The sequence below is a fragment of the Acromyrmex echinatior genome, chromosome 6 (assembly GCF_024713525.1).
Source record: "Acromyrmex echinatior isolate Ae372 chromosome 6, ASM2471352v2, whole genome shotgun sequence".
NCBI lineage: Eukaryota > Metazoa > Arthropoda > Insecta > Hymenoptera > Formicidae > Acromyrmex > Acromyrmex echinatior.
Window position 1 is genome coordinate 10,631,862 of NC_141857.1, and position 13,933 is coordinate 10,645,794.

The window sequence follows — 13,933 nt, forward strand, 5'->3', positions numbered from 1 at the left end:
TTTATATTTTTTAATTACTCTAAATCACAATTTGAAAATAAACTCCTTATGCAAAATATGTATTAATATTAAGAATTTTTACTAATTGTCTTCATACATCTTTTACTAAACCTAACAATTCCTGAAAAAATGAGTAATATATTGTGTACATTATATAGATTTACTTTTGATTAGAACAAATATCATGTCTTATTCATACTTACAACTTTTGTATACAGGGTGGGCCATCTATTGGTACGTTTTTGAATTTCGTCGTATGGCAACACCGAACGAGCTACAGACCCGAAATTTTGACAGTTTATTAGTCATACCGTCCGCGGCACGAAACAACATGTTTTCTCTTGAAGAGCGTTTTGAAATTTTAAAAACTTATTTTCAAAGTCAGTGCTGTGTCGCCGAAACTGTACGAATTTTGAAAAGAAATATGGGTCGTGATAGAGCACCCACCGAAGGAGCTATACGCAAATTGGTGAGGAAAGTTCGTGAGAAAGGGATGTTAGTGGATGACAGAAGTGGTCCCAGAGCTCGGACAGTGCGCACACCCGAGAATATTGAGGCTGTGGCCCAAAGTGTGAGACAATTCCAGCTTTGAAAAACAATATTACGACTGTTTTGAGTGAAATTGGCGCCGAGGTAGTCCAAAATGTCATTAATAATTGGGGTGACCGAATGGCATACTGTAAGGCCAGTAGAGGGAGCCACATGAACGAAATCGTTTTTCATTCTTGACGCGGATACTTTTAGCTTCACAACAAAAAAAAAATTAATAAAAAATATCAATGTATGCTCATTTGATCGCATTTTTAAAAACGTACCAATAGATGGCCCACCCTGTAGTAGTGTAGGAAGAGTATATGTTGTGCTTACGAATTCTTATTTAGTTCGCGCGTTTCTGACTATGACGATATGCGCTAGAATATCAGCGCGCTTGCGCAAGAGCGAAAAGGTAGAAGAAGGTGAGGATAGGGAGACAGTTGGAAGATGGCGAGACACGTGTGGTACGACGAAGCGTTGAAGTGCGAATAGCGATTCTCTCCTGAATTGTCGGTGAGTAGTGGACAATATTGCTGGCAACATTTCCATCACTTGGATTAATCTTATTTACTACAAATTTAGGGACTCGTCCGAGGATAAGAGCTGGTGAGAGACAAAAGGAGAGAAAAGACAAAAGAAAAGACCAAGAGACGAAAAGGTGGAGAAGACACGAGAAAGAGAAAAGAAGGAAGAAGACAACATTCAAATCTCGAAGACGTTAAAAATCCGAAAGACATCGAGTGTGCAACTACAAGGTGGCGCAACGACACCAGAAATACATTGGCAAGACTGTGAATGCGTCGGTAACGCCAACATCGAGAAGGCAGTGACAATACGACGCGAGTGAGCGCGCGACAGTAGCGCTGGTAATGACATCGAAAGTGTGGCGGCAGGACTGCACGACATGAGTCGGTAGTCTTGAGTGTACGCGAACAAGATGGTGCAACAACAGTGAGAGCGCGACGGTAAACACTTGTCACATTACGAAAGTGTGCAGAGGCAAGATGAATAATCTCGCGCAAATTGAACCAATCAGGCAAAAGATACGTACGGCGTCGACCGTTGCCGTGACGGCTTTACACAGATTTATTTTCGAAAAGAAAGGTGATCGAAAAAATAGACAAAGACTCAAAGACTTTGAGGGCTTTACTTTCAAGAAAGACACGACGGGATATGTGAACAAAATAGAAGCGGTGCGAAAACTTTCAATCGGTGACCTGATATCCTGCTGTAATATTCTTGGTTTAGAATACGGCGGAAACAGAGAAGAGATAATAACACGTATATTATATGGTTTAATGGATTTAGATACTCTCACGCGTAAAGATAGTGAACAAGACGGTGAATTAGACGAAGATGCGAGTGATGAGGGAACAGCTGACGAGCAAGACGATGAAAGAGAGAAACAAAGAAACAACAAAGAAAGTGAAAATAACCTCGAAGAAAACTACTCTACCAGAGGCAGTCAAGTGAATATGAAATTCGCAATGACATATTGAGACGTGCAAGATTCATTAAAACTTTCACTAAAGAAAAGATACATATCCGAAAAGATACATATCCGGTTAAAAGATGGATATCTGAATTCGAAGATGCGGCTAACCTGTTTGGATGAATTACAGAAGCTAGTGTTCAAAGAAATCATTAGCTGGACCTGCTAAAATGCTCATCAACAGCGAAGGCATTATCAAGTCGTGGAAGAAATTAAAAAAAACTACTCTACGAGACGAATTTATAGACAAAATAAACAGTACTCACATACATGATATGTTGGTCAGAAGAAGATTGAAGAGAGACGAAACGTAGAGGAATATTATTATGTGATGAAAGAAATAGTTGCTAGAGGTAAAATAGAAGCAGAAGCACTCATGAAATACGTGATTGATGGAATTTCGGAAGACGCACAGAGTAAGATCATATTGTACGAAGCTAAAAAGTTGACGGAATTCAAGGAGAAACTTAAAGTATACGAAGCAATTCGGAAGAAGAATACTGAGAGGATGAGAATGAGAGAGAAGAATGCAGCATGCAGAAGAAGACAGAAAAAGCGAGGAAACAACACCAAAAAATAGCGAAAAAGAACAAGAGACAGACGTGCGGTGCTACAATTGCGGCAGTAAAGGACACAAAGCTAAAGACTGCAAGAAGAAAGAATTAAGTAAAAAGTGTTTTAAGTGTCAAAAATACGAACATACTGCAAAGTTGTGTAACGCATCAAACAATAGTGAAGCGGTAGCGGATAAAAAGACGGCGGTAATTAATACGGTTACTGATTCATCGAGCGGCAGAATGTTTAAACAAATCACGATAAACGGTGTGCAGGTTAATGCGTTAATTGATACCGGCAGTCAAATCACGGTAATGCGCAAAGATGTTTACGATAGAATGAAATTAGACAAGCTACGGGGAAATAATATTTGTTTAACCGGTTTTGGAAAAAACGAAGTGCATTCATTGGGTTGCGTAAATATAATTATAGAAGTAAATGCTGATGAATATCCGTGTGTAGTGCACGTTGTGACAAATAAAGCTACAAATTCAAGCGTCATAATCAGTAGCAATTTTCTAGCGATGACGGAAATGATCATCAATAACGACGGAATAACTGTACGAAGAGCAACACCTGCTCAATTGTTAACACAAATCAATATGATCGAAAAGCAACCGTTAGACATTGGTAACGTAACGGATCCGAAAGTACGCGAAGAAGTAGAGACGATTGTTGTAGAATATCAAGTAAATAAGTGTAAGACAACGGACGTAAGCATCGTACCAAAAGACGAAAGTCCTATTTTTCAAAAACTACGACGATTACCGGCACCTGAGTGCGAAATAGTCGAAAACCAAATAGTGGAATGGCTAAACGACGGGGTCATTGAAAAGGGCGTCTGAATACGCGAGTCCAGTAGTCGTTGTAAGAAAGAAGGACGGATCACCGCATGTATGTATTGATTATAGGAAGTTAAATCGAGTCATAGAAAAGTCATCCCTTACCACTAATCGAAGATCTACTAGATAAATTAGAGGATGCGTGTGTTTAGTACGTTAGATCTAAAAAATGGATTTTTTCATGTATTCGTAGAAAAAGAGAGCCGAAAATATACGGCGTTTGTCACCTCGAATGGTCAATATCAGTTCTTGAAAGTCCCTTTTGGATTATGTTAATTCGCCGAAGGTTTTCCAAAGATATATTAATACTGCTTTCTGGGATTTGATTAGACAAAATATAGTGTTGCTTTACGTAGATAACTTGATCGTGCCGGCAGCAAACGAACAAGAAGCGTTGGAACGATTGCGAATCGTATTGAAAACAGCTAGCGACTACAGTTTACAAATTAATTTTAAGAAGTGTCAATTTGTGAAAAGAACAATCGAATTTTTAGGTAGTATAGTAGAAGGAGACAAAATTTACCCTTCCCAAGAGAAAGTCAAAGCCGTGACAGAATACCCAGAGCCAAGAGGATTAAAAGATATTCAAAGCTTTCTTGGATTAACGGATTACTTCAGAAAGTTTATACCTTCGTATTCTACGATCGCGAAATCGTTAAGCGACATGTTGCGGAAAGGGCAACCGTATAATTTTGACAATAAGGCTCGAAACGCGTTCGTACAATTAAAGACGATTTTAACTCAGAATAGTAGTCCAGTACTGAAAATATATCATTCGCAACACGAAACGGAAGTACATACGGACGCAAGTATAGACGGTTATGGAGCTGTACTCCTACAGCGTTTAGACGAAGACAACTCATTATACTCAGTATATTTTATGAGCAAAAAGACTAAAAAAGAGGAAAGGAATTACACGAGTTATGAATTGGAGGCGCTTGCGATAGTAGAGGCACTTAGAAAATTCCGAGTGTATCTGTTAGGAATTGCATTCAAAATAATTACTGATTGTGCGGTTTTTCAGCGAACCATGAGCAAAAAAGAGTTAAGTACATGTATTGCGAGATGAACTTTAGTGTTAGAGGATTTTGATTATATCATAGAGCACAGACCGGGAACTCATATAAAACACGTCGATGCTTCGAGTCGACATCCGGTTATGACGATAGTGAAAAGTCCAATTATACCACAAATTAGAAGTCAACAAGCAAACGATGAAGAGATTCAAGATAAAAAAAATTATCAAAGACAAATCATATAAGAATTACCACATAAGCGGCGATTTATTATATAAATTTCAAGACGGTGTTTATTTGTTATTCCCAGAATGCTAGAATTAGACGATTCACGAGAAAGGATATATGGCGACAAATCGAAGAGCGTATTCGGCAGGAGTATTTTATACGCAATTTAAGAAGTAAAGATATATTGAGTAGAACGATACATTGCCAGTTGCGTGCAGTGTATACTGACGAATCGCAAAGAAGGTAGGCAGAAAGGATATATATAACCCATTCTCAAGCTTGATGTGCCATTACACACATATCATGCCGATCATTTAGGGCCGTTAGATATTACTAATAAAAACTACAATCATATTCTTGCTATTATTGATAGTTTTACTAAATTTATATGGTTGTATTCTAAGACTAAATCTACCACAGCTCGCGAGATCACAAATCGGTTAAACGTTCAAAAACAAATATTCGGTAGTATTCGAAACAAATCGTGACGGATAGAGGCACGGCTTTTACTTCTCAAGAGTTCAAGAAGTATTGTCAGAGTGAAGGAATTGAACACGTGACAATTACCACGGGATTGCCAAGGGCAAACGGACAAGTGGAACGTTTGAATAAAGCGATCATATCGATATTTTCCAAGTTATCAATTGAAGAACCTGCTAAATGGTACAAACATGTAGATAAATTGCAACGTATATTAAACTCCACGTTCAATCGTAGTGTAAATGCTACACCTTTTGATTTACTATTTGGCGTAAAAATGCGCGACGAAACCGATCTGAAACTACGCGAAGTAATAGAACAAGAATTTCGATCGAAATTTGAGGAAGAGCGTAACGAAATTAGAGCTAGAGCGAAAGAACAAATTCTGAAAGTGTAATCGGAGAATTGTAAAACATATAATCTTAAACATAAGAAGGCTACGGAATACCAAGTAGGAGACATAGTAGCGATTAAGCTAACACAATTAGGTTCAAGCCAAAAATTACGAGCGAAAAATTTAGGACCATATCTAATTGAGAAGGTTAAGCCTAATGACACATACGATGTGATAAAAAGTGGATCTCACGAAGGGCTCACCTGTAAGTACTTTTACTTGCGCTGAATATGTTAAACCCTGGAATACAGTTAATTAAAGTAATCAATTTTGTTTGTAAGAAATTAAGTTTGTAAGAATTAATTATAAGTCGGCAATATTATTTTTGTAAGATGTAATGTTAAGTTAACAGTTGGCGTTGTGCGGGACGCACGATTGTGCAGAATGGCCGAGTGTAGGAAGAGTATATGTTGTGTTTACGAATTCTTATTTAGTTCGCGCGTTTCCGACTATGACGATATGCGCTAGAGTATCAGCGCGCTTGCGTAAGAGCGAGAAGGTAGAAGAAGGTGAGGATAGGGAGGCAGTTGGAAGATGGCGAGACACATGTGTGGCACGAAGCGAAATGAAGTGCGAATAGCGATTCTCTCCTAAATTGACGGCCAGCAATACTGGCTCACCGAACATTTCCATCACTTGGATTAATCTTATTTCCTACAGTAGTAAAAAATTACAGTGTTATTGCTTCTTAACATTGACTTATATATTACATTAATCGCAAATTTTTTTTAATAATATGACTGTTGTAAGATAATATGACTGTTTTAATATATATATACAGCCGTAGCACTTAATATGTCTTACACTGTTGCTCAGTTAAAATTCAACTTCAATAATTAATTCAGGATTATATATGAATCTAAGTTCAACAATTCTGTATTGAATGAATTTATTATCTGATATGCCATTTTCTTATTAGGTTCGTACATATCCAATAGTAAATAATAAAGTGATATATCAGCTCGGCACATATTCTTTCTTCTATTCAATCTCTCTGAATTCATTAAGATCTTGAATCAGTAAAAGTATTTACAAGCTGGTACGTCTACAATTATATGTTGCGTCAGGATTCAAATTGCTTACGTTTAAGTTGATACAAGATTTGTACAAAAATGGGAGTATACAGGGTGTTTCTTTTTAATCTAACCAGGCGAATATTTCAAATGCTGTTGAGTTAATAGAAAAATGTGTCAGACAAAAGTTGTAGAGTGCGGAGGGGGACACAAGATGATTAGTTTGAGTTTTTGATGAAGATCAAACTGAAGGTCATTTCAAGGTCAATTTTGATTTTTTTAATGGAATGTAGTATTTTTCATTGCATATTCTGAAAGAGCATAAAATTCTACGTTAAAGTTGTCTGATACGTTTTTCATGAAAATCCATTTTATTGTGGAAATTTAGCAATTTAAGCAAAAAAATTCGTAAAAAGAATCATGCATCAAGTTGTACATGTTCATAAACATTTTTCGTTCTTAGAGTTACCCGGAATCAACGGCGTGGACGTGACGAAAATCTGATCTCATTGGGGTGCTTGATTTACGTGAGTCCCCTTACTTCTCATGTTCGGGGTGCTTGATTAAAGTGAGTCCCCTTGCCTCTCACTACATATCAGATTTCTATAACATTACAGGTGATGTTCAAAAACGTCTCCTCCAACGGCTAGGCACATGTGCAACGCTGAAGTGAAAGCGTCGTTCTTCGTAATATTTCTTCAGGAATTAATGCCATTGCATTACGTATGCGATTCTGCATGTTATCTGGAGTTGTTGGCTTTGTAGCAAAAGCAATTCCTTTCACGTAACTCCATAAAAAATAATCACACAATGTATAGTCTGGTGAATTCGGCCAGCGAATGAAATCATCGATGTTGATCCCTACTAATGGCAGCAAACCCCTCCTCTACTCTGCCCAGGCTGGACAAAACAAAAGGGTATGAACCGCCGTATCATTCGCCGCTCTACAAAATAGAGAGACTGGGGAACCCCGATGTCCTATCCTGTATAGATAGGACTCGAACACCCCAGCAGCTGCGTAATGCGATAAGTGAGGGCACCATGCGCCCTCTCAATCCACTCCAAGTCATCGATGAATGCACCCCTCATCATCGCGCCTGGACCGCTCAGAGGTAGCTCAATCAAGTGACTGTGTTTCGCTATTGAGCGTCGACGCTCGACCTCGAGCAACATTACGCTCGGGGGGGCAACCGCACCATCCCAAGCAATGATATCGCGTCTGCGGAGGTATGATCTCCTGAGTCGTTCCGCAGTCAGGTCAAAGGGAACTATCCCAGAAAGGATATCCTGATCACTCTAAGTGCAAGCTGCCGCTGCAGCTTCCGCACATCTTTCGTGATCACTCGGTCACCCGCAACTGTCTGAGCCAAAATCGGAGCGCCATACAAAATAACAGACATAACTATGTCCGTACATCCGTCTTCGCCGCTCTCCAGGGCCGCCAATATTGACGGTAATGCGAACCAGAGACATTGCTATGCCCCAGGCTTTGGGCATGAGCAGGCGAAAGTGATCTCGGAAAGTCCCGCGAATCCAGGATCAGTCCCAGGTACTTCACGGTAGACCCAATCGAGACCACCTCCCCTCTGATCCGAATAACGGCGCCCTCCGGAATCCTGTCGGCGGTAAAAGCAACTGCCTCCGTCTTCAAGATAGAGACCTTAAGTCCCAGCCGCTGAATCGAGCGTATCAGAAATGTGGCCTCCAACTCTGCTCTCACGCGTGCCTCCTCAAAGGACTCGGCACTGGCAACTATGAGCGTATCGTCCGCATAACAAAGGATCGCGCATCCTATCGGCAAGCAAAGTCTTAAGATCGAATCATATCCTAAATTCCACAGGGCCGGCCCCAAGATCGAACCCTGCGAACTCCGCACGACATCGATCTGTGTGTTAATCGATCCCACCGATCAATGTAGGACAGACCACGATCCGACAAATAACTGTTGAGTATGCACCGAAGGTATACCTGCTTATCTTTTAATGCACCCCTAATAACAGGCCACGGGAGGGAATTAAACGCATTCGCAATGTCAAGTGACACAGCCACAACGACCTCTCCATCCCGTAAACCATCGCCGACACGCTCCCTAAGATTCCAAATTGCATCGATCGTAGAGCGATGCCTCCGGAAACCATATTGCCCGCTCGCTATCCCCCCGGACTCGTCCAGAAAGGCATGTAACTTTTGGACAATAATTCTTTCGAATAATTTCCCCTCGCTTAGCAGACATATGGGCCTGTACGAGGACGGGGAAAGATCCGATTTGCCAGGCTTCCTAATTAAGACCAGCCTGGCTGTCTTCCATTGTCGAAGAAATGCCCCCCCTGAGACATTCTGTGAAGCACCCGGCCCACGTCGGGGCGAGATACCTCATTGTGCTTTTAATAAATAAGCCCGTAACTCCATCTGGGCTTGGAGCTTTGCCAGATTTGATCTTTGCTCCGGCCTCCAAGATCTCGGCCGAGATAACCACAAAATCCTCCTGCCAGTCAAATGGCACCGCGATATTCTGTGAAGAAAGGTCCACAGGAAATAATGTCGCAACGATGCTCCCAACGGTCTCAGGGGGAACGGACTCTCACTTCCACGATCGAAGCGCCGCCCGAATGTAGCTTTTTGAGGACCGTCCGATATGGTGTTCTCCAAGAGTCTCTATCCAAGTCCTCAACTAGCTCACCCCATAACTTGGCCTTAGATCTACTGATCGTCTTCCTAAGGCTACGCCTTGCCTCTCGCAACTCCAAAGTCCCTGTATTTCGGTAGGTAGAGCCCCTCTTCGCGCGCGCGCACGTGTTAAGCGTCTTCTACGCACGTTGCAATTACGGCGGAGTTCCGCAATCTCCTGATTCCACCAGTACGTAAAGGGTCTCCTTGATAGGCCTCTCCTTGGCATGGCCACATCTGAGATGTCGCGTTCTGTCCACGTATTCGGCTTTCGAAACAGTATCCCCAGAGTTGCCACTCCATGCCGTGAAGGTGGCCGCCGCCTCCATTAAGTCCAGGTCAGCCCTAGCAACGGCCCACTTAGGAAAGGCCTTAAGGGTCGCTCTCCCAATCGTGGGTCCATTCAGGGAGGCCCCCACCTCCGTAATCACATATTTGTGATCCGAGAGGGATCCAATTCGGATTCCACGCGCCAAGAGATGATTCTCCTCGAAGCAGCAGGTGATGCTAACGTGAGGTCCAAGCACGAAATTCCTTGCGGAAATTGCACGCACGTCGGCTCCGACGTTTACCAGCTGGAAATCCATCATTCTCAGCCAGTCAGACAGAAGTCCTCTTCTATTGAGTCTACCAAGGTCCCAAGCAGGAGTGCGGGCATTGAAGTCACCCACAATCATGACCGGGCAGCCAGCAACGTCCAACAGCTTATCCTCAAGCTCTCGGAGATCTCGTAAAAATTCACAATCACTGAGACTAGGGCAGAAGTAACAAGAGACAACGATCGTCTCTCCCCAGTCCACCGCCACAAACCTTGCACCTCTCCACTGAGGAGCATGGCACCCTCGACTGGCTCCATTGCCATGTAAAGGCAGCAGAGGGAGGATTGTCAATAGAGGCCAGCCACCGATCATTGTCTGGGACCCGATTGGGTTCAGAGATCGCGACAAGGCCCAGACCCAATTCCTCACTCATCCTGGAGACCAGGTTCTGAGAGGGTCTCGACCTATTCACATTAATTTGGGCCAATCTAGTCATTCAAGTCGAGGCCACGTTCGAGGCCGCTCGAATTACAGAGCAAAAGACTAAGGTGCATCACGTGATTATGTCTCTGGACGCAGAAGCCATCGCGTGCTGCAGAGATCTCATCGCGAAGCCCGATATGAACAAACCATACACCAAATTAAAACAGCGTATTATTGAAAATTTTTCAGTGTCAGCAGAAAATCAACTGCGACAGCTAATAAAAGGCCAAGTCAGGGAAACCGTCGCAGATCCTCAGTCGACTTCATAACTTAAATTCTGACAAACGATGTGACGACGCCGTAATAAAAACTGTGTTCTTTAAACACTTATCACCGCACATTAGAAGCATTCGACTGAAAGCACGGATCTGGACAAGTTAGCCAAAATGGTGGATAAAATAGTTGAGACCGTGGGTGATTCTGCACAGTGTGCCGCCGCATCGTCGTCAGAGTTTAAGCCGTCCGACTTAGAAGCTAAGATCGACCATCTGGCCGCTGATATTGCCACCCTCGCGGCTGAGGTCAAGCGATGCAGCAGATCTCAGTCGAGAGACAAGGCAAATAAAAATCGTAAACGTTCCAAAATCAGAAGCTCTCATATCTGCTGGCCGCATCGTTCTTTCGGGGAACAAGCGCGAGTCTGTAAGGGAACTGAAAAATTCCCGTGCCCTTGGTCAAAGCCCAAGGCTTTAACGGATGGAAAGGCGGGGGAATAGAATCGTCTGCTACCGAGGAGACAGGTATGGCAGGCATCGATTCTTCTGTCCGTCTCCACATCCGCGATCAAGTCACCGGAGAGCTATTCCTTGTGGATACGGGGGTGGAAATTTCGCTGCTTCCCAGCACATACGCGAAGAACAAAACTCCGACCAATTTCAAACTTTACGCGGCAAATAATATGCGTATAGACACGTATGGGCAGTCGTTCCGAACGCTACATTTAGGGATACGCCCGATCACATAGAATTTCTGCGTAGCATCAGTTCCGTACCCGATTATTGGGGCCGACTTGATTGCACATTACGGTCTCCTTCCGGACCTTAAAAGTCATAGACTCATCGATTCACAAAATAATGTGTACGTGTCGGGCATTGTCAAATCGGTTGCCATTAGCACGGTCAAACCCAGTACGAAATTCGCGAGTCTTATCTGAATTTCCGGAGGTCACCGGTTTAGAACAGGCAACTCCGAATTGCAGTAGCGATGTTCGTTATCATATCATTACCACGGGCCCGCCGGTAGCCGAGCGCTCCAGGCGGTTAAGTCCGGTAAAATTAAAAGCAGCAAAGGGTGAATTTCAACGGATAGTCAAAGCCGGTATATGCCGTCCGTCCAGTAGTCCATGGGCAAGTCCCATTCACATGGTACAGAAAAAAGACGGATTATGGAGGATCTGCGGCGATTACCGTTGTCTTAACGCAATTACCGTGCCGGATAAATTTCCCATACCACATTTGCACGATTGCTCCTCCAATCTGCGTCGGAAAGTCATTTTCTCTAAGTTAGATCTGTATCAGGCATACAACCAAATTCCAGTGGCGCCGGAAGATATTCCGAAAACGACTGTCGTTACGCCCTTCGGGCTGTTCGAATATAAATTCATGACATACGGTCTTAGAAACGCGAGTCAAACATTTCAGCGTCAAATCATCGCTCTAGGCGACCTGGAATTTGCATTCATCGACGACATACTCATAGCGTCGACGTCTCTTGAAGAGCACGAAGCTCACTTACGCATAGTGTTACAGCGATTAAAAAAGTTTTATTTACGACTCAATGTAAATAAATGCGAGTTCAGCGAGCAAGAATTAGAATTCCTCGGCTTTATGATTAACAGTGAAGGTTGTAAACCAACACTCAATAAGGTTCAGGCTATTAGCGAGTTTCCAAGGCCTAACACTATAGTTGAATTGCGTCGTTTTCTTGGGCTTGTCAACTTTTATCATAAACTACTGTATAATGCAGCTATCGTTCAAACACCATTAAATGAGTATCTTCGCGACTCACGCAAAATCAACAAACGGCCAATTATATGGACGCCGGTGGCTGAGGAAGCGTTTAATAAGTGCAAGGAGAGTCTGGTCAACGCGACTATACTCTCTCATCCCTCCGACGCAGCCGAGACGTGTCTCGTTTGTGACGCGTCAGATTTTGTCATCGGGGCCGCCCTCGAACAACGTCTGAACGACTCGTGGAAACCGCTCGCATTCTTTTCGCGCAAATTAAATTCGGCGCAACAGAATTACAGCGCGTATGATCGGGAGCTTACGGCGATCGCCGAGGCAATCAAATACTTTTGTTATTTCCTCGAAGGGCGAAATTTCAAGATTGTGACCGATCACAAGCCTCTCATCTACGCGTTCATACAACGTTCCGAAAAGGAATGTTCCGAAATCACTTCGGCAACAGAAACAACTTTCGTTCATCACGCAATTCACCACGCGTATCGACTTTTATTTATACTCCGAAAAAAGGACGCTGTGCCCTTTGTCTAGGATGCAATAATTAATTGCAATGTCACGCGAGATTTATGATTTTTATAGCGTCCTATTGTTGTTAATCTAGAGTGCATTGTTAGCGAAGTTTCGAGAAGAAAAGAAGTGATTTACGTTTTTCTTTAAAAAGGCAAGATTACTCCAAACGGATGACGAATTCTGTTATCCTCGACGAAAATATGGCTAAGTAAACAGATAGTTACTGTGCACAATTAGTTTTGCATGCAGGGCAATCATTGTCAATCGCGAGTCTGATCTTATATAACGCTACCGTAGGAAATTAAGAATTTTATGATTTTTTAAGCGCGACGTGGCGCCTGTTTTCCTAAGATGAAATTATTAGACAGTCTGGGATGACAAAGCTTAGATTTTTACTATTACGTGACTTCGGTGCATTTATGATGTCTTTTGCAATCTTATCTCCTTTTGGGCTTGCATTAAGGTTGTTATTCATTCCGGGTTGATTGGCGTTTACAAGTTTTCGCGAAGCTTTTTTTCCGATCCCTCTTTTCAGTTCTGTCAAACCGTCAGAAGGCTCCGCTCAAGTCTTGCAGGCACCAACCATAGTCGCGACGTGAAACCGAAGAAAAAAATCGTGGCATCTGACGTAACACTTCAGCCTTAGACAAATGTTGGGGTGTGAGAACGCAAGGAGAAGAGAGAGAGAGAAAAAAAAATATCGATTCTTTTCTTTCGACAACTTGATGGGTTTGACTACATGGTAATGTCGGACCGACCATTTAAGTGTTATTTCTTACATGTGCATCCTTTGGTTTTTATTAGAGAAGCAGGAAAGAATAGGACGTTTAAATTCACCTCTTCAGTTCTTTCGTCCTTTCATTTTACAAGTAATATCAATATCCTGGTATACATATGCGCGTATTACACACGCACACACACACACACACATACACACACACATACACACATACATTTATATATATATATATATTTTAATATTAAATATATATTATTTTTTCCTTTTTTTTCTCTTCCTTTAGGTATTGGCAAGTGAATGTTGGAATGTTTAAAAGAATGATTACCTGAAAGTCGCCAACCATCCCAAAAAAAAAGGTTTTTACTGCATCGACCTGTGCAATGATCAAAGGTACTCCCCATCTCCGGTCTAAAGTGTCTTGTCGGTGTGTCGAAATCTTTTGATGCGGTTTCGACACTTATTCTTCCACGGCTTGAC

At 42.3% G+C, this 13,933-nt stretch overlaps 1 protein-coding gene across 1 annotated transcript; it reads right to left on the reverse strand.

The window, feature by feature from the left end:
• Positions 1-7,822: 7,822 nt before the first annotated feature.
• Positions 7,823-10,132, reverse strand: LOC147909415 (uncharacterized). Its single transcript, XM_087407245.1, has 6 exons — positions 9,381-10,132; positions 9,140-9,275; positions 8,927-9,066; positions 8,523-8,832; positions 7,969-8,415; positions 7,823-7,915 (listed from the first exon to the last, which is right to left on the reverse strand). The coding sequence occupies exons 1-6, from the start codon at positions 10,130-10,132 to the stop codon at positions 7,823-7,825; spliced, it is 1,878 nt and encodes a 625-aa protein (XP_087263371.1).
• Between the last annotated feature and the right edge of the window lie 3,801 nt (positions 10,133-13,933).

What these genes read in the sequence shown, in the direction of transcription:
- LOC147909415 (XM_087407245.1), bottom strand. Translation starts at nt 10,132, where the DNA reads ATGATCGGTGGCTGGCCTCTATTGACAATCCTCCCTCTGCTGCCTTTA. An exon ending in GGAGATTGCGGAACTCCGCC is followed by an intron (nt 9,276 to 9,380) that starts GTAATTGCAACG and finishes GGCAAGGCGTAG; the next exon opens with CCTTAGGAAGACGATCAGTA. An exon ending in TTTATTAAAAGCACAATGAG is followed by an intron (nt 8,833 to 8,926) that starts GTATCTCGCCCC and finishes GGTCTTAATTAG; the next exon opens with GAAGCCTGGCAAATCGGATC.